General features: G+C 38.2%; 1 protein-coding gene across 2 annotated transcripts in view; it reads right to left on the reverse strand.

The window, feature by feature from the left end:
• LOC124154685 (spatacsin) overlaps positions 1-20,362 on the reverse strand; it is a 96,469-nt gene that overhangs the window by 40,899 nt on the left and 35,208 nt on the right. For both annotated transcript variants that reach the window (XM_046528562.1, XM_046528561.1), the window contains exons 13-18: positions 19,342-19,638; positions 17,009-17,128; positions 11,150-11,333; positions 8,705-8,952; positions 3,951-4,147; positions 3,033-3,192 (exon numbers count right to left, since the gene is read on the reverse strand). In XM_046528562.1, coding sequence (XP_046384518.1) covers positions 3,033-3,192; positions 3,951-4,147; positions 8,705-8,952; positions 11,150-11,333; positions 17,009-17,128; positions 19,342-19,638 — 1,206 coding nt within the window. The remainder of the gene's footprint in view (positions 1-3,032; positions 3,193-3,950; positions 4,148-8,704; positions 8,953-11,149; positions 11,334-17,008; positions 17,129-19,341; positions 19,639-20,362) is intronic.

A 20,362-nucleotide genomic window follows, 5' to 3' on the forward strand; every position in this document is an offset into this window, starting at 1 on the left:
GAGGAAATCGTCAAGAGTGGGTGAGGCGAATGCTGAATGGAGGGGGATAGCAGATCGTGGGAAATGCGCCAATGTCACTATCCCACGGCACTGAGTTCCTCCCTATGGTAGTTTCATCTCCTGGGGAAGATTCACAATAAGTGCCTGTCATTATTAGCCACAAAGGACACACGGCAAACACCTCCTCTCATTTTATCAAAAGATGGATGCGGGAAAATGGTCAGTGGGGAGAAAGAGGGAAGGGTGAAACACGATTCTATTATTTTCCGGTCTCTTGATATTTTTTTCAAAGCTGAGGTCTTCGTAATACGATCCCTGCACGAGCCGGGACCATTTTTTTGTTTTCGGGGAAGAGGAAATCGTCTGAGGGGGTGGGGCGAACGCTGAATGGATGGGGATAGCGGATCGTGGGAAATGCGCCAATGTTGCTATCCCACGGAACTGAGGTTCTCCTGATAGGGGACACCTGGGATTTTCGGATTTTTTTCATCCGATCAATTTCGGTTCCCCACGTCGAACTCTTTTCACCGCTCGAACCCGTGAATTTGATGTATTTCGTCAGCTTGCCTAAAACGGCGCTGCATGCACTAGACGACTAGAGTTCTCATTTTTCCGAGTCAACTACCAACGACGTGCGAGCGACAGTGTATGACGCGAAATTCAAAGTATTCGAGGTATTCGAGACGGTACCTTTGGCATAACTATTCGAGATCTCGAATATCGAATACTTTCTATTATTCGAGGTATTCGAGTATTCGCGGATACTATTCGCACATCTCTAATTTAGACTAACGAAGTAAGACGCACTTGGTGTAAATTTTGGTGCATTTGGCGCGTGGGAGAGGCTTGCGGGGAGGGGACGCGAGCGGCTTTTGCCCAAAATCCATTTAATCACATCTGTCGAACAAAGCCTAAATTGGAGCGCATATCCGAAGTAAGCACACCTTTATAGACACTCGAGAAGCCTTTTCATGGACCGTAGGCTCCTTTCCTGCGTTCTCGGATCTAAAAATATTTCATCACTTCTCTAAAAGTTGGTAACATCGATTTGGTTAACCCCGAGGAGGCCCCTAATAAGGGACAAGTCATCTAACTAAGCTTCCTTTATTACCTTCTACCATCTTCCGATTTATATTATCAAAGATAAACGACCTCCTAGCAGCATACGCGGGATGAATTTGGCTGTATTGGAGGCGTGGGAGGGGGATAAGCGAGCGGGGAGGGGAGGGGATCGGCCTGCGGCTCTTGTATCCGCGACGCTGCGTGGGCGTTGGAATATTTTCTTCGCGGACGCGGGCTCAAATTAGGCATTTTGTGGCTAAACGGTGGCAGATACGTCAAAATGCATGAAATTTTGGCCCAACAGGACAGTAACTCGGCAAAATCTATAGGAAATGACCATAAAATACTATATTTTTTGAATTTCGACCTTCCCCCCCTAAATTGCATTTGAGCGAGGGTCAGGGGTTCACCTAGAGGTCTCAAATTTTTCAGGCCTTATTTTTGATCGGTCCTACAACTTTTTTTCATTGGGCCAGATGGATTTGAAAAAAATCGATTTTTCCGATCCGCCCTACTGTACAGTGCTACAAGTAATACTTCTGCCAAAAAAGACCCATGTAGGGTAAAAATTTGATTTTTTTTAAAACAAAATCTGGAGAAAGAATCAGTGGCTGCCTGATGTAATGTGACTTATCGGTCGATCATGCATTCTTTAACAACGTGTTGTTTTAACTTTTTTTACTTGGCAAATAAAATTATGGAGACGATCTTAAGCTTTTTTTAGAGAGCTTTCCTGCTTATTTACATATTCAGTAAAATTATTTTCAATAACTGCTACTAGTGGCTATCTACAGAAAATCATAGAAATTTATTTCCTCAATTTTTTCTTTTCTGTAGAAGCAGTAAGAAATGGTTTCGCTAGTAGTGGGCCCCATTGTTCTCATAGAGGTACGGGTATTCCCTATCCTTCCCTTCCACACCTATCCCTTCCTTGGAGGTATCAGCGGGCTCTCATTGCGGTGATGCCTTCTACCCTCTTTTCCTTCCTCAGTCCTTCCCCTAACAGATGGGATGGCACAGGCAGATATTTATATTTTAAAATAGTGTTTTATTATCAGGGGTATTTGTCAAAGTATATGGGTGTGTGATAAGTCCTGACAAAAATTCTTCCTGCATCGAAAGAAAAATAGAGATACAATAAATGAATCTTAATAAATGTTCATTGTTTAATCTAATTAGGTTAATCAATTCAAACTGTGTTCAGTAAATATCGAATGACAACACATTTCATCGAAAGAATAGGGCTAATGCTGAATGAGCGGATGGGAGCTTCGAGCATTGGCACGAGGTGGCGCCACTTGGGTTGACACGTGCCCACTCTTGGGGCTGTATCTCCGGAACCACCGGTCACAATTGGATAATATTTTAGGTGCAGCATGTCACATATCTAATGTGTAGTGGGACAAAAACACCAACGCCTTCTTATCGCCAATCATGTCCGAAAAACAGCCAAAAATGCCAAAATTTCTCAAATTTGAGTGAGATGCGGCATGTCTTCCCGTCATTCAATTGCAATTATATTTTACAAGATGTGTTTTTACACCAATTGGCATAAAATGAGGGGGTGACCCGAAAGAAATGAAAAAATAAAAAAATAAGGACCACCCTAGTGCATCATGCACCAACAGATGCACAATTCTAGGATTAAAGTTATTAAGGGACTTTTTGAACCTTGGTTCATTCATTTTTTTTACATAGACCTTTCATTAGTACATCTCTTTGGTAGCACTTCTCATCTCTCGTCATAACCTGATTCTCTCTACACACTGCATTCACTAAAATGAGCTTCTGCTGTACCTACACAGAATAATTTGGATACTACCACAAAATTTCATTTTCAGTTAATCTGTGTCTTCTAAAACAATGAAGCATTTTCATGCCTTGGGTCATATAATATTGGGAGATACATTGGGGCTTTATACATATATCAGTCCAGGGAGCATTGAATAGGGGATAGGACTCTCACCCACCCCTTCGTCCATCTGCAGCTCCAGCCGGCACTTCCACATGTTCAGTTCCACCTCTTCAATCTCCAACGAGAGGGCGTCACTTCCCTCCGGAGGTCCAAGATTAAATTGAACTTTATTTGCCTTCCCAAGCCAATGAAGTGCCAACTTCAGCATTTTGTACCTTGATTGAGCACGTAGGATTATGAAAAAATATGTTAGTGACTCCACTTAGAGGAAAAATGACCATATCTCAAATCAAAAATCATGTTTTGTAATTTATGCATGGATGAAGGCCTTTTGGCCAAGGAATAATATAAAGAGCTGCTTTTATTAACATTATAATGTTTCTGAGACATTTGACATAAAGAGAAAATCAATTTCTATAAACAATGACCGCAATGGTGGCTTCCCCTCTCCCTCTTTCCCATTGTATAGTCACAATAGGCACCAGCAGGAGGCCTCGCACATGAAAGGACAAATGAAGTGTGCATGGTGAAAAGGTAGGGGGGAAAAAATTAATTAGTTTCACTTTGGGCAAAATAAAAAAATAAGCTCTTTTTGACAAAAAATAAAAACTCATAAGAAAATAGGTATTATCAGAAAAGGCTGTGACAGAAAAATAAGAGAGAGCAAGCGAAAAAAAATGGTTAATGGAAAGAAATGGAATGCGAGAATGCGGTGCTCAGAATCTCACACCCTAGCTATGCCAACATCATTACCTGAGTGGAGAAAAAGGATTTTGATTGCCTCTAGCAATACTTAGAGACCTTTTTTGTTTTAACTATTGGATATACAAGCTTTGTGTGAGGGGTGATTCATGAAAAGCATTCAGAGTACCATATTCATATAAATTTTGATCTAGATCTGACATCTGGTCAATGCACACTCGGCACGTTAGACGCAAATGAAATAGTCAAAGGACAAAGTATTCTCACTGACCTTTCTTTCATCGAAGTCATTGAGCTTGCCATGGCGTTGAAGAACCGGGCAGCTGCATCTGGAGAAATTCCATGAGTGACAAAGGCACAATTACAAGCTTCTACAGGAGACACACTAAGAGTTGAGTTCAGATCCTTGTGCAGAGGGTTATGCTGCTCAGACAAATCAGCCGAATACTTTTCAAGAGTTTTCTTCCACTGCAGGAAAAAGGAAAATCAACACCATTACAAATGGTAATCATTCCAGTAACTAACTGATTTAAAGACATTAGCCTGTGTTGGGGTAACAGTCAAGGTTGAAGTCAATTTGCCCATTTGGTGGACATAGAAATATTATGAACTCAAGTTCGGACATGAACATTGAAATTCACTGCATCACTCATATTGTTTAAAAACAGTGTTTGCAGTATGATTCAGAATCTTTGAGTCAATAATCATGCCAATTGAAATGCAGTACATCCTCAGGGTTTCCTTGGATGAAACCCCACAGAGGTTGTCCCCCAAGTCCATACAAGTGATTTAAAAACACGATTACTATTCGAATGACTGATGGTCATCATTTACAATGAAAAAACCTGATGCCTAATTCTTCTGGGTTTATTACATGCTATTTCTTGTGCTTAAGTGTGTGGAAGGCACAAGTTTCATTTAATATCAATAACTGACAGTAAAAACATGGAAATTATTATGAATTTTTATTTACTCAGAAGTTATTTTACTAAAATTCTGCATTCAATCTTCTAAATGACATTAAAAATTCTAAAAAAATCTTTAAAACAAAGGAGCAGAGAATTTCAACAAGGGTGATTCCAAGACTAACATAAAAAAAATTTCCTGCAAGTAAAACGAAAATTTAAGAATGGGTCATAATTCTCAAATTCATTGGACAACTAGGAAAGCTGTTGTTTACACAGACAGCAATGAACTTGCACCAGCAGCTTCCCATAACTCGCAAAATTTCCAGATGTTAAATTGCAGTCCTGTTCACACCTGCAATTTTAATCAGAAGTAGTTTGCAGCAAATAACTTGTGCAATTTTATTGCCGTTGTTAACTCAGCCTCAGAGCTACTGATGCAGGGTTCCCACTCTGACTAAATTATGTATAAAATTCAGTTTTTTTCAGGTTTCCACGGTCTAAATGTCATCAAATTCATGGTTTTTAGATAAACCATTTTAGGCAGAAATATTGATCACATAACAATCATCGGCCACACGTTAAATAAAAATGTAACAAACGCAACAGATGCCTTGAATGCAAACACACCAATGAAAGTGCTATCTCTCATGACATCACCTATCGTTAGCAAAATTCAGGTCCGGCTAAAGGGTGTGAGTGGGAAAATGGAGAGAGCAGGGAAGTGAAGAAGTAGGGTCTGATTATTTGCCAGGGTTAATGTCTTCCAATCACTATGCAGGTTAATGCGTGGACAGTGTCCGCACGTGACTCGGCCTTAAAACATGATCGATATATCGATTTTTCTTTTGATCTGTCTATCGTAGTTCTACAATCAATTTTGAGAGATTTCTAAGGTTTTATGATGCAATGCATGGCCTATTCACGGTTTTAAGGTTTTCACGTTTGAGTGGGAATCCTGTAAAGTGACTACAAGCCACGCTAAAAAAGAAAAGCTATTTATAGATAATTTTCCACAAGATAATTCATAACTAAGTATGCTACAAGCAATGTTGCAGCTGTGATAACATTAGACAGAACTGTGGTTGGAATAATAGGTAAGAGCTATAATACATGGTGTTTCAAAATATGAACACATAAATGCAGTAGAACCTTGGTTATACGACCCTCAGTTACACAATGACCTCACTTACACAATGATTTTTTTTGTTCCCCATATGAACCAATGTATTTCCTACCTCAGTTATGAAACTTCTCACTTATACGACGACCTCGGCTAAAAAATTTATTTTTTCAGTCCCATGCGATAAAATACCTCACGTACAGGCTGGTCAGAGAACTGTTCTACGAAAAGAGAGCAGCACACGTGCCAATTTTAGTCACATGAGCACTCATGACATAGAGATGCCAATAAAGAATAATAAGTTTTAATAATGAGTGATGCTGTTTATTAGATATTAATTGTAAGTATAGCAGATGATCATTAATCCACAATTAGAACTATGGAATATCCATCTCCAGTGGAAGATTTTCTAGAAATTTTCCAACGTTACGTTTTCTGTCACCCCACCAAAATAACGCCCAAATGAGCCGTTAAAAATCCTGCAGTACCAAAATTTTGGCTTCCAAGGTCATCCAACCAAAAAGATGATTGTATTTCTAACATGGACGTAAGTCAATGGTGATACAATACAATGGCAAAAACAGCATGCGTGGTCTTATTCTGCAGGGTAACAGTCATCTGCCGGACAATTTGAGCTGCGGGAAAGTTGCTTATGCGGTACGCTGATTAAAAATGACCCAACTTGTACCTCAGCGGGTTTAAATGAAACATGGTTGGACCTTGAATAGCTATTAGCTTATCTCTGCCAAGTGGTATGCGTTCATTTTTTAACATTCGGGAGTTAGTGTGAATGCCCTCGGAGAATAACTCGCTTCGTCAGTCGTCACATAATCATTAAAATCAAGTTCAAGTCATGAAAGATAAGGCAGTCCCTTTTGATTCAGGAATGGCTATGCACCATTAGCTCAAAATACAAAGTGTCCCATGTTGTGATCAGAAATGGGAAAGCAAAATATTCCATGAAGACAAATCAAACGGCTTGTGAGTCAAAGGTTCTGGCAATGAATTCGAGGAAGGATGCCAACGGAGAAGCTTTACCCGGCAGATTCAATCTAATTCAATTTACTATAGCTAAAAGTTCATGGGAAAATTCTCATTTAATGCGTAAACCTTATGAAGAGGGGAGATTTTTCTGCGCTCTTTTTTGTTCATTCATCACTAGCAGCCATGACGGCAGTTGCGCAGTAATTTAAATTGTTCACTCAAAAAAGTTATCTCAACACTGGAAAAATCTTAACAACGGAATATCCCAGTTCATGAGTGCTCCTTATTATCTATGGTTAAGTATTTGAAAAGTGGTAACCGACAGCTGCAGTCATTTGTGCCATGAGGTAAGGGTTAGGAGGATAGAAACCCTGTGTTGGCATTAGCCAGGTTTTAATGATAGGCTCCAAGGGGACCAGGGCTTAACGTCCCACCTGCCGGTCAGAGTGTTGCACAGGAAGTTCCCTCCACACTACACTCACGCAGAGGCACGGCCATCTCTGAAAAGCTTCTGCCACTGCCAGGGCTTGAACCTGGGCCCTAGCTGCGTGAAGCTTTAGTGATGCATTAGTGAAATTTCGTTCTCTAATCATGGGGTCAATTGGTTGACTTTCCTCAGGTATCTCATTTCTTCAATCTCCAATCTTGGTTTGTCTATAGGTGGTAAAATGAATTTCCTGAAAACTGCTGTTAATGAGCCAACTTAAAAAAAAAAAAATTGGCTATTCTGAGAACATTTAGTATCACCAATCCGAAATTTCTCCAGTGTAACAGTCCTTCAGCTTAGGGCTGGAAATGCTAGCAATTTGACGACCAAGACGTTCAACCATAGGTAACACGTCATCTGCAGGAGTGTTGCTTGTGAGTGAGTAAGAATATTAGGCTTCATTTTCTTGCCTCCAAATGAGTAATTGAATCCCGCAAACATTGCAGGCCCGATTGAAAAGGATTTCATGCTCCTGTACCGCAAAACCTCATATATGAAACTTCCTCACTTATGAAACTTTTTTTGGTTCTCCGCTGAAAGTTTCATAAGTGATATTCTACTCTATATTAACTTCATACTTTATGTATGCGATAAACCAATAATGAAAAAATCACCTACTGATCAAAACTTTCTGGACATGAGATATATTTTTCCGAGTCTAATGTAGAATAACACCGGAAAATATTTTGAATATTCTCTTTATTTCAGTAATTTTGATAGCCCATTATTTTATGTGATTGTAATTATCAGAACTGCAACAATTATAATGTTTAGCATATAGCAATATGCTAATTTTTAGGCATCAGAGGTTTTTTTTTCAATTTAATACAATGCTTAATATCAGCTGCAGGTTCAAGTCTCAACATGACCTTTCTCAGCTCAGGACATTTGGTGTTTGTAACCTACAGGTGCTTTCAATTTGAGGCACTGGCAGACAAGCCATACCATCGGCTTCACTGGATCCAATAAGGAGCATTTAGATGGTCCACCCTGTCCAGCCATGCCGCTAAATGTACCGATTTGTATCTAGATGCATGTATTAGGTAATGTTGTCTATCCACACAGCTTTCAGCGAATTACCAACATTTTCCAGCTCAAATTACATTGTTTTTGTCTCCCTTTTACTATCCCACCCCATTCAAATATTTGTCCCAACAGTAACTTATGGTGCTTACTTAAGAACCAAACTCTGTTCAAAATGAAAATTTAATTTCTCTAGTAACTCATTTGTATCGTGATGCAATAGCTGCTATAGTCTGTATGCCACGAGCATTTATCAGTCAACCTTAAAAAAAAAAAAAATTGTGGAGAAAATAAAAGAAGGAATATGGTGACAAAAAGCTAAGAAAACAAGAATGTAACATGATCACATGGGAATCAAAAATACCAAGCTCATTTTCCGACCTCCCCACTCGGCTTAGATTGCACGTAAAATAGCGAGATGGCATATCAATACAGTGTGCATGCTACAAGTACTATTTCTCCACTGAATGAGTGAAAAAAAAGACTGACTCAAATGAATGTACCTCAGCAATCAAAACAGGATCCTTAGGTAATCCAGCTATTTCAGCGAACTGAAGGGCAATAGAAAAATGATTCTTCTGAATTAGCTGGAGCAGACATTCTTTGAGATTTTTAGACCAACTTTCCAATGGATGCGTGGGCACCAAAGGAGGTAAGCATGAGAAATCCAGTTCCACACCAAGATCCTCTGGACCTGTTTTACAAAGGCATTCCTGCAGCCCATACAGGACATCCAAATCAGCAACACCTTCTGCAAAGCAACAGAAACAATCATCATTCCCAGACATAAGTTTGGAGAGCATTCAAAGACACAAACACAAATATATGCACGCACATTACCTAGAGAGAGAAGTTGCGTGATCAATTCATGTCAATTCTCAAAGCCCTTCAAATCAACGAGAACCTATCTACGTTCTCTGACTCTAACACTCCTCTGACTGACTGATTATTAAAATTAGCCCCGTTATAGATGCATTCAAGGAAACAATGGACAAAGTAGTGACCCCCTCACATGACCTAAGTTTGGAAGAGTCTATGGTTCCATGGAGAGCTAGGCTGGGATATAGTGAATATATGAGGGGAAAGCGCTACAGGTACGCAATAAAGTTGTATATGTTGACGGAAGCAAAGGGTTTGGCACTGCAAGTCCTCCAACTCAGAAGTGTCTGGAAAAGGGCATTTGGAGAAAATGGTAAACAAATGATGGAGGATCATTTTGACTGCGGCCAATCCTTTTATATGGATAACTTTTATAACAGTGTAGCCAGTTCTAGATTCCATTCAAATGGGAAACCTAACTTGACGGGGACACTGAGGAGAGGCAAGAAAGGTATGTATTCCTCTTGTGGTGCTCTGCCAGGAATTAAAGAAAGGTGAGGCGGTGGAGGCCTTTTCTGAGGATAAAATCTGTATCCTAAGGTGGAAGGATAAGAGGGAAGTGCGGATGATCAGCGCTGAATTCAGTGCAAAAAAATGATTGAATCCACGAAAAGACGAGGGTGCACTCCAAGAAAGCCTCAGGCAATGGTTAATACAGCAATTACAATTGTAGCATCGATCATTGGGATCAAATGATGTCTGACTTTCCCATTGAAAGGAAATCCATCAACTGGTACTAAAAATTAGGAATCCACCTACTGAAATTACTGTTTCTGAACCGTTATTTTATATTCAAAGAAAATTTTTGGAAAATTACTCTCATCAACTTTCAAATTCAAATGATAAAATCTCTTATGACAATATCTGTACCTTCGACCCCTTTGAGGAGATAGTCATCCTAGCCCACCTCATCCAAAACCAAGGGCTTATCATGACATTTCCCCGATTATATGAAAAACACGAAAGACAGAAAAGATGAAAACAGAAGAGATGTAGGCAGTGCTTCAAGAAGAAAGTCCACCGGGACACATCATAGACACATCTTCCTCAGTCTGTCATCAGCGGATACCGTGCCGTGACATCATGCTCTGATGACGTCGTGTTTTCAAGCAGCCGATGAAGATCAATTTTTAAAGACTCATAACCCAGCTTAAGAGCATTATTCATACGCGAAATTTTCGGCAAGTACATTTGAGGTAGAGGCCTTCTTATTCCAGTACTTTAAAAAAATTGTATATGTTCCCCATTATCTCATTGGTGGAAGATGATGACGTTGCTTCTTCAAGTTGTAAATTATCACAATGATTTGGGAATGATATGGCAACACAACTTCTGCTACATTGCCAGGACGTTAACAAAGGTTGGTTAAAATAGTGAAATAGGCACTTAGGCCATACACAGAGTGTAATAATTATGGTAATAGATATGTAATGCACGAGTTGACTGTCAACTAAATTGACACCTCGGAGTTGTATACCAAACAGTGGTCTGAAAATCTGAAAATTTCATTTATTCTGGTCAAAAATCAAGATAAGACTGTGGCTGAAACCTTGTTCCATCACAAGTACAACTCTTTTCTCTTTTTCTTACATTTCCTAAAGATGCACATGATGATACTATGATTTTCAATGTAAGTCGATGGTATGGTTTGTCTCATATTTGATAACTTATTCATTTTAAAAATACAACACCCTCATCCTTCACCTTCAGATATAATAAGTGCCAGATACGGCTAGCAATTTTTCAGGCATTGAGCACTTGTTATGCCAAGCTTACACTGCAATTTGAGGATGCATGCCGTACGAGGGAGTAACGCGGGTATGGAAGATATTCATTTACATATTTACTGTTTATAGAGTGTTGCCCCTTGATCCTGAATTAAAATAAAATAAAAATAAAATGCACCGCAGCAGTAATGATGAATGAATTAGCAGGAAGAAAACATTACATTACAACCAACAGCCCTAGAATAATAAAACACCTAATTTAAGGACATAACTCCACGTATCCATCTCTTGAATATTTTGAAGGTCATTTACTGGAAAATACATGCTTGAAATTGAACTTACCTGATGTGATTTCAACAAGATTTGCTTGTCGAAAAATACCAAGTAAATTCAATCTTTGCTGAGGAGCATTGATATTTTTTGAAAGGGCTGTCAATATCATGGAATGCGATATTTGTACAAGAGTTTTGGAATCCCAGATGGCATCTTTGGATATTTTCCCCAAGTGGCTGTGACTCTGTAATTCCTATTAAGAATAAAAATAGAGAGAGAAAAAAAATATTAAAAATAGATAGACATTCTGCGCATAAAAAGAATTGCAAAACAACTTACATTAGAAATGTATAAAGGAGTTCAAAAAATGTAAGTGGCAAAAAGACAAGTGCGAGTGGATAGGAGAGTATGTAGAAGCTTCAGATAGAATGCGGCGGAGCTGATTAACTCTCTTAACTCACAGCTTAATGATCAACAACCTGAGGGATGTGAAGTCAAATTTCAATGGAAAGGTGTCGTGGAACAACATAACTAATAATAAATGAAGATATTGTATTGCCACAATTTATCAACAGGGTACTACACGTGTATCAATTGTCATCAATCATTCTCTGGTACTAATAGAAACTAACAAAAAATTCCATTTCCAACAGATATGTAACTTTTCATCAAATTCCATCTAGCAGACATAAATATCTTCTTTAACAGTAGATGTATACCATATAGTGTCACACCCAAATACATGAACATCGGTCTAAATCTTCAGTTGCTGATTTTGCGGTCAATTTGGTGAAGAAGACCTGGATACAGAAAGAGCTAAAATACTGATTCTCTAAGAGAGATCGAATCGCAAAGCAATATCTCTACCACCTGCCCAAAGGAGCAAGATTCATCAGAAACTTCAAGGATTGTGCCAGCAGTCTTTAATTCCAGCGTCCATCAGTGAAGTCCCCCCCCCCCACTCACAGTGAATAGTGCGCACACATGTCATCATCGTGTTGCTAACCTTTAACCTTTCATCCTATGCCTTCACACCGACAGAAGAGGATCTACTCAAAAAAGGCTTGAAGTTTGCACTGGAACTTAAGCAAGGTTAACGTGAGGAACTAGTGATTGACTGTGAAGTGGCCCTTTTTGGTGAAAAACTGGCCATTAAACAATCGTGTGCTAACTCATTGCAAGGTATATTCAACAATGAGCAAATAGTAATTAAGTTTTCCCATTGCCATATAAATTCAACTATAAAATCTATTTCCTCAGCGATTTCAAAAAATGACTTAATAGTGACAAGAGCAGATTTTTCTTCTTTAGCTTAAAGGCAACAGTATTGTAATACTCAACAAAATAGACTATGTGAGCAAATGTTTACAATTTATTAATGACAATTCGTTTGATACTTTATCCTCAGATCCAACACAAAAATATAATGCAGAAGTTAAGAGCTGCATAAAATCTTGTTCTGCTATTCTGTATGACAGAGAGAAACTAAACATGATCCAAATGAACCCTAGAACTTACGGCCACCAAAAATTCATAATCCTAACATTCCTATCGCGTGTCCCCGTCCATGTCTATTTTTTGAGGTAGTCACGTGTTTACTTATTTTTTTATAATCTTTAACAAGTCACATGTTATAAAAATGATAAATCAATTCTTAAAGATATAATAAGGAGTATTTTCAATTATTTGCCATAAAATATGAAAATTACTTAATTAATCATAGGCTAATGATAGATTCGAGAAATAAAAGAAGGCGACTGCTTGACATTACCACATAATTAGCAATTTTCCTAGCCATCAACGAGGACAGGCAGAAGGCAGTGACCTTTGGAATACCTTCATTCACCCTCACATCTATTTTAAACAACCGAGGAAAAACAGAAGAAACTGTATATTTAGGCTGCACAAATAAAAAAACTCAGGCAGTTAAATACGAGGATGAAGCAATTATGTTTAGAAATACATAACTACAGTGCAACCTCGTTAAAGCGAGTACGGGCTATAGCGACACTCTCGCTATAACGAGAGATAGCCGATGCACCGTCAATTGACCCTATAATAAGCGTGTTAAAAAATTCGTTTTTACGACACCCTTTTGGTGCTGCCTCTCGCCATAGCGAGGGTTTTACCGCCGGAAGACTTTCATCAAGACTCCTTAACCTCTGTAATTTCTAGTGATCTGTTAGATATGAAGTTAATGGAGTGCTCTTTCTCAAATTTATGTGGTAAACTGTCGTTGGATAAATAAGTAGTTAATTTTGGTGAAAATATTGTGGCATTAGCATTCGCGAATGCTTCATCTTCTTTTGTTCCTCGGACGGCAGAAAGCAGTCGGCAGCATACCCGCACGTCCGTGAGTTGCGTGAATAGAAAGCATTTGATGGCAGTGACCATGGCCAAAAAAACACCAAACACGTCTAAGTGAGAAAATAAAAATAAAGGAGTAATATGAGAGTGTCGAAATTAATTTATCTTCCTATTCGCTCTGCAAAATTATAAAAACACAGAAGCGCCCAAGGAATGCAGACGATGAATAGTTATAAGGAGCTTTGATTGGGCGGTTTTGCCCATTCCAATCTGCGGGAACTTCTGAGAAAGGGGCTACGCCCAAGCCTACAGCGGAACATTTCAGGGATAGATTGCGAATCGAGAATTTTAAGAGTGCAGAAGGTTGATTATACTAATGCGAAGCACCAAAGCGTTATCTCCCCTCATAATTTCTGGTCATGCCTGCGGTGTAAACGCGAAGTCGTGGAAGAAAGGACTCCGATCGTAAGTATCTTTAGAAGTATTCCCCGCGTCATATAACATAGACGAAACGGAAATTTTTTACATACAACTCCTCGACAAAACCCTTGCAGTATGAGGTATTTCTTGCAATGATGCCTCTAAAGGTAGGTAGTGCGCCTTAGCGATGATGTAGGATGTACGATGCAATGATACTCAGCGTGAATTGCCCGGATGGACGTATTTATTCTCCGTTGCGGATTTACAAGGGTAAACTATTCGCGTCAGTGGTCGGAGTCGTACTGGCGCTCTCTTTTGTCACGTGGGTAGCCAAGCAGCCCCTGGTGGCCGCTGGAAGAACTCGCAGAACAACTAACTCTCGTTTGCAGTGCCGTGGTAAACTCGGTGTATTACTTCAAATACGTCGCGAGCGTAACACTCAAAAAGAAACTTTTTTTCAACAACGGCAATTTTAATCACATCATTTTTCAAGCTTAGCAAACTTTTTACCGTAGATTATGTAGGTATTACATTATTTGATAGAAAAAGTCTTCCAAGGCGGGAACGTTATACAACCTTCCACCGTTTTCGCCTGTAGAAACAAATGTAATGCGTTATTTCACTTCACTGCCGTATAACGTACAGAAACAATAAACATACACCAATGGAAACATTTGAGGCATTAAATAACCGCGATACTGTTTTATCAATTAATTTTTGAATTTTCAGTGGAAAATACCAAAATAATAGAATGATCACGTAAATGAACTAATTAAGTGCATAGAAAAATGGCTTCGTCGGTTGTGCATTGGCATAATGATTGACGAAACAATGCTTTCCATGATTTTTACTCAGTGCGGCGCTTATAAATTGTTTGAATAGTTAGTCGTTGTTTGAGTAAGGAAATTTAGTGATGCAAAAAAAACATCGCCTTTCATCTGGATTTATGCTTACGTTTATCGGATAGATGTTTATCTGTCGCCGCACCATTCCTGTTCCTGTATATCTGTTCGCAACAGGTATATTGGCTATTATTTGCTCCACCTCCGGTAAAGCGACAATTCGCTATAGCGAGTGTTTATTAGTACACCGTGGGGTGTCGTTATATCGAGGTTGCACTGTATTGTTCTTTCCTCCGAACACTATTAGTAAATTACAACCCTTAGATCAGTGAATTATTTCTTAGGTCAGAAGTCATTAACGAAAACAGCTAGTGATTTATTTATACTGAAAATGACATTAAAAAGTGCTCATAGAATTGAAAACATTATTTCGAAAGAGTTAGAAAAAATTTTAAGCAAACCCATTAACTAATTTATTTTCTAAAAAGGCCTCTTGAACAATTTATTTTTACCTTTGTGTAATCATTAAATTGTAAATATATGTTCACTTATGCAAACCCATATGTTTAAATATATTAATAAAATGGCTTAAAAGACAGTGGCACCTTTCATTTCCCAAGGATACGAAAAAATGGTGCCTACCACTAAAACCTCTCTATAGTGAACCTCCATACATCAAATTGCCCAAATTTTGGTCCCCTCCATTACGATGTAAAGAGGTTTTACTGTATCAAAGTATACCAATGAAAAAGGGTATTAAAAGCAATATGCAAAATCACTCCACTTTTTCAAGCCTCTTTCATGTATGAAGTGTACCTATGATGTGTTGGATAGAATTGAAAAACTCCACAAATATGTACTATAAATATTTATAGCAATATTATAGCTCTACTGGAAGAACGCAAAATTAAAGACTCTGAAAATTAATCATTTTATAACTTTATCAAATCACAAAAGTCTCTTGTTCCTGAAAAGAAGGAAAGATTAAGGCACAGCTGTGACATATTAGTATTTGCTGCAATGTATTCTTGATATCTTGCAGTAATTCTTAATTGAAATTATGAAACTCGATTTTACGAAGTGCCAATTTTCCGGTCCCACTGACTTTGTAAAATCAAGAGTTTACTGTAATCTTATCTGCCAAACGCCATTTCAGCGACACGCCCATCTGATACTTGGCTTCATCCAACTTCTTATTTTCAACAGGTAGCTCGCTTTACCCGCCGCTCCTGCTGTCAAGTGCTAACAGACAATCTGAGGCGTTTTGCAAAATACATGTGCTTCTCCACCAGATTTTCTCCTTCTTCAATTATTTTCAGTCCATCTTTGGAAGTTCTCACGAGATAAGCAGACGAATTTGAATTGCAAGCAGGGAAAAACCAAATATCCTGAGAAAATATCCCTTTGTCTGTGACGGTGAAAATAGAGATTTATAGCATAACTAATAAATTGTAACTTGATATATGTTTTCGGAAAAAAATACCGCATTGACTTCTGAGAAGCTCAGCTGCAAGGATATTGAGTTTTGCCAGAATGCTAAGTCTCCATCATATTTTGACATTTATTTCCTTACGTAAAATGCTTAAATAAAGTCAGAAATAAGTCGTGTTTGGTCTTATTCTTTTCAAAGTACCCACACATTACTAATATTTCAATCCAATAAAGGCGTAATATCAATTGCCGAAAGTCATTGTTAGACACCTTTTGAGCTAATAGATGACTCATGCAGCAGTTGACCTCCAGAAATGGGGAACTTCGAAGCAGGTAGGCAGAAAAAGGTCAGTGGGGGAGAAAGAAGGAAGGGTGAAACACGATTCTATTATTCTCCGCTGTAACTTGATATTTTCTATTGAAGCTTTTGATTTATTGTCTTTGTAGTATGAACCCTGCACGATCTGGGGCCTTTTGTTTGATTTCGGAGAGGAGGAAAACGTCGGAGTAGAGGCCGAAGGCTGATGGAAGGAGTGGGTTGCAGATTTTGGGAATTATACTACGTAGTTACTATCCCACGGCACTGAGGTTCTTCTGGTGGGGGAAAACGGGGATTTTTGGATTTTTTCACCTGATCATTTTCGGTTCCCCACGTCGAACTCTTTTCACCGCTCTAAGCCACGAATTTGATGTAGTTCGTCAACTTGCCTAAAGCGGCAATGCATGCACTAAACGACTAGAATTCTCAACATTTTTCCGAGTCAACTACCAATGACGTAATTGCGACAGTGTATGGCGCGATATTCAAAAGTATTCTAGGTATCGAATACTTTCCAGTATTCAAGGTATTCGAGCATTCGCAGATACTATTCGCACATCTCTACTTTACACCCAAAACTGATGATGAAGTGAAGAAGAGGAAACTAACCCTATGACACAGATCAGTAAGTTGAGACTTGAAGTAATGAAGGTTGATCAATGACTTCTGAAAATCCATTTCTTCCACTGCAAAAGCCAAAGACTTGGTGAATGGGTGCAGGGGACTGTCCTAAAATGATAAAAAAACATGAATTAAAAACTGTAAAAATCTATAGCAATAAAGCATTAACATAAGTAGTTCATTTTTACATCATTGATGTGTGTCCATCAAATTTATAAGTATGTACCTAATTTTGAGGAAGTAATTGGGTATTATAATCACTCAGACTGGTGCACACATAATGACAACAATTGAAATTCTACAAATTGAAATGGAAGGAACCTAAATTATGGCCTTTAAATGTAAAGAGTTGCATTAATGAAGTTAAACAGACTGACATATTTCAACAGATATTTGAAAAAGATTATTAAAAGATAAAAAGTTATTATGCACCAAGCAATGGCACTACAAAATACTCAACCAAAAAAGAAGTCACCAGAATGCATGGGATAATGTTGCTTAGTGCATTAAAAATTTACTAAAAATTTCTAACAAGTAGACATCACAATGTCGATATCTGAATGCTGATGTTATTTTCTGAAACTATACATGTAATGCAGAAAAAAAGTCACAAATTTCCTCCCTTAAGCCCAGGTTTTAAATATATTTGTAAGTAAACATTTGGCATACTAAAACTTCCATCGAGTAGGCACAAGTTTTTAGCATGCACTGTGACCAAGTGACTAGACGCACACAAACTGTGATTTTTGGCACGGGCGTCCCAGGTTCCATACCCAAAGGAGTCAAGTTTTTCTAATGCAACGTAACGGTAACAATTGCACATTTGCGATATGCAATATACAATTATAGACTGTTGACAACATTTCTCTTAATTTGAAATTGGTTAGCCATTGAAGAATCTTCTCAATTTAATCAAGAGTTTTTTTTTACAGGCCCACGGCTGATCGTTGTCTGCATGCTAAAGTGGATGCCCAAGAAAACTTGAAACATTCCTTGTCAAAAAGTAAATAAAATTATTCCCTTTTACGAAGAGGATTCTAATGGAAATGCTAAGCTCGGTATGTGTAGCCTCGCATTAAAATGCAAATATCCTGGTACTTTTGCTTTCTATTAATTTCTTTATAAAATCATGGAAAACATCGAAGAAGGATAAACATATATGTAACTCATGCACGGATAAGCCTCAACACGGATAAAGCACAACCGGATAATTGGGAGTCTTGTTGTATTTAATTAAAATATTTAATTAATATGTAAGCACGTTGTTACCCACGGTACAACCTCCTAAAGGAGACTGACATGGTAGCGTAGAACCCAGTTATCTTGAAATGAATATCGAGGAATTAGTGCTAAGTGTATTGTTTCTATCATCACGCCATCATTCAAAGAAGAATAACCTGCAGTCGAAGAATTAATACAGTAAACTCTCGATTATACGAAGCAGGATTTTACGAAGTTTTCGATTATACGAAGTGATATTGCGGTCCCGGCGAAAAGCCTTTGGTAAATACATGGCGCTATTCGATTATACGAAATGTTTTGAAATTACGAACCTCGGCTCGGTCCCCAGGTGCAAATGCCCATGTACGAGAGAGTTCGCTTCATTGGGGTAGCCGCTTAATTAGAGCAAAGAGCACAAGTCCCGATATGTCCTAATTAACCGGAATCTACTGTATTTATATCTTATAATCATAGATAGATTATGGGGGTTCACAAATTACAGCCGTTGAAAAGGCTACAATCACGAAAAAAGTGAAATAATTCGGTCCGATAAATCGCCCCTGGCAGTTTTCGCACAACCAGCGAGGGCCGATATAAGAGAGGGCTGGGAGCAGTAAAAGGGTTAAGTCAGCAAGTTTTCCAATGTTAGTTTATGATGGGCTCAATCAGCAACACTGCAAACAGTTAATTTCTAACTGAAATGGCTTTCTTTTCAGCCGTGAAGACAAAAAGGTACAAACATTAACGACAGACACAAAGAATTCTTCTGGCAACCCACATTGACTAATATTTCAGACCAGGATTCCACATCTGTTTCTGATCATCATCACAGATTAACCACACCAAAGTCAGATTTTAATTAGGAACAAATACGAAACTTATGATGGGGGCGAATTAAAAGAACTACCATCCGCTAATTCTAGAACAGAATGGCTTGATTGCTTGGATTGAAAATGAGAAAAAAACAACAACAGCTCAACCACCAGAGGGCAAGAACGTTTTTGAACACTCAAATTGATGAATGACATATCCAAAGTTATTTCATAGGAGATATAAGTGAACAACTTCAGTTAAAGCTTCTTTGTAGGAAAATTACTCACAGGAAGGAAAATGTAAAAGCCTTTAGAAAGCAATGAGAAATATCCGAGGTGAATAACTTCTTGGAACAAAAGAATGGCATCCTCATGGGACCACTTTTCATTGTTGTCACCCTCTTCCTCACTGACAATTTCATCCAATTCCAAGTTAGCAAGACCCTGATTCTCCACCAGCCCCTCAGCAATCATGGCACACTTCTTGCTCACATCAGCCTTTCGTACTTTCCAACTTTCGTACAAGCCAAAATTCCAACAGGTACCAATCAACCATTTGCAAAGGCACTCCAAGTTCGAGTTACCCTAGAAAAGAGACAGACAACTTATTTAGTTTTACAGCAATTTAAAATTTTAAATGTAAATGCATAAAAATGAATGCATGTCTGTTTACCCTGTATGTAATATGAATAAAAGCCATAATTTCCATGACACAAAAGAGATCCAAATGCATTCATATGAAAAAAACAAACCTACATGTGGTATCTACAGCACCAACAACAATGTGCACAGAAGTATTTGAAAAAATAGACAAACAATTTCATTTTTTTAAATATTTTCTTTAAAAGAGCCATTATAGTGTCCTTGAATATTTTTCTTACTAATAGTCATAGTACATAATATCATAAGTGGGTACTAGCAAAGAGTAGTATGTACATATTAAAAGTTTATTTTTTGTTCATTTTTTTCATTTTATATTAATAATTTTCATTAGACCTCTTGTCACATCACATGATATGGCTGATTTAATTGTCTGTTTCTAACCTAGGTTTTCAAAAGATTTCTCTTCCCACCTGCTCCACATGGTCTGTCTATTTGAGCTCCATGATTTTTCTAGAAAACTGTGTTTCAAAGGCTTCCAATCATGATTTCTCCACTGATGGCATTGTCCATGCCTCACCAGCATAGAGAAAGAAGCATGCCCAATTAGGTCCTCATAGAGGTTCCTAAATTCAATGCTTATATTTTAAGCAGCAATGAGACTCCTCTTTTTGAGGAATGCTCTCTTCCCTTGGCTTAATTATTCCAC

The sequence above is a fragment of the Ischnura elegans genome, chromosome 2 (assembly GCF_921293095.1).
Source record: "Ischnura elegans chromosome 2, ioIscEleg1.1, whole genome shotgun sequence".
NCBI classification, from domain to species: Eukaryota; Metazoa; Arthropoda; class Insecta; order Odonata; family Coenagrionidae; genus Ischnura; species Ischnura elegans.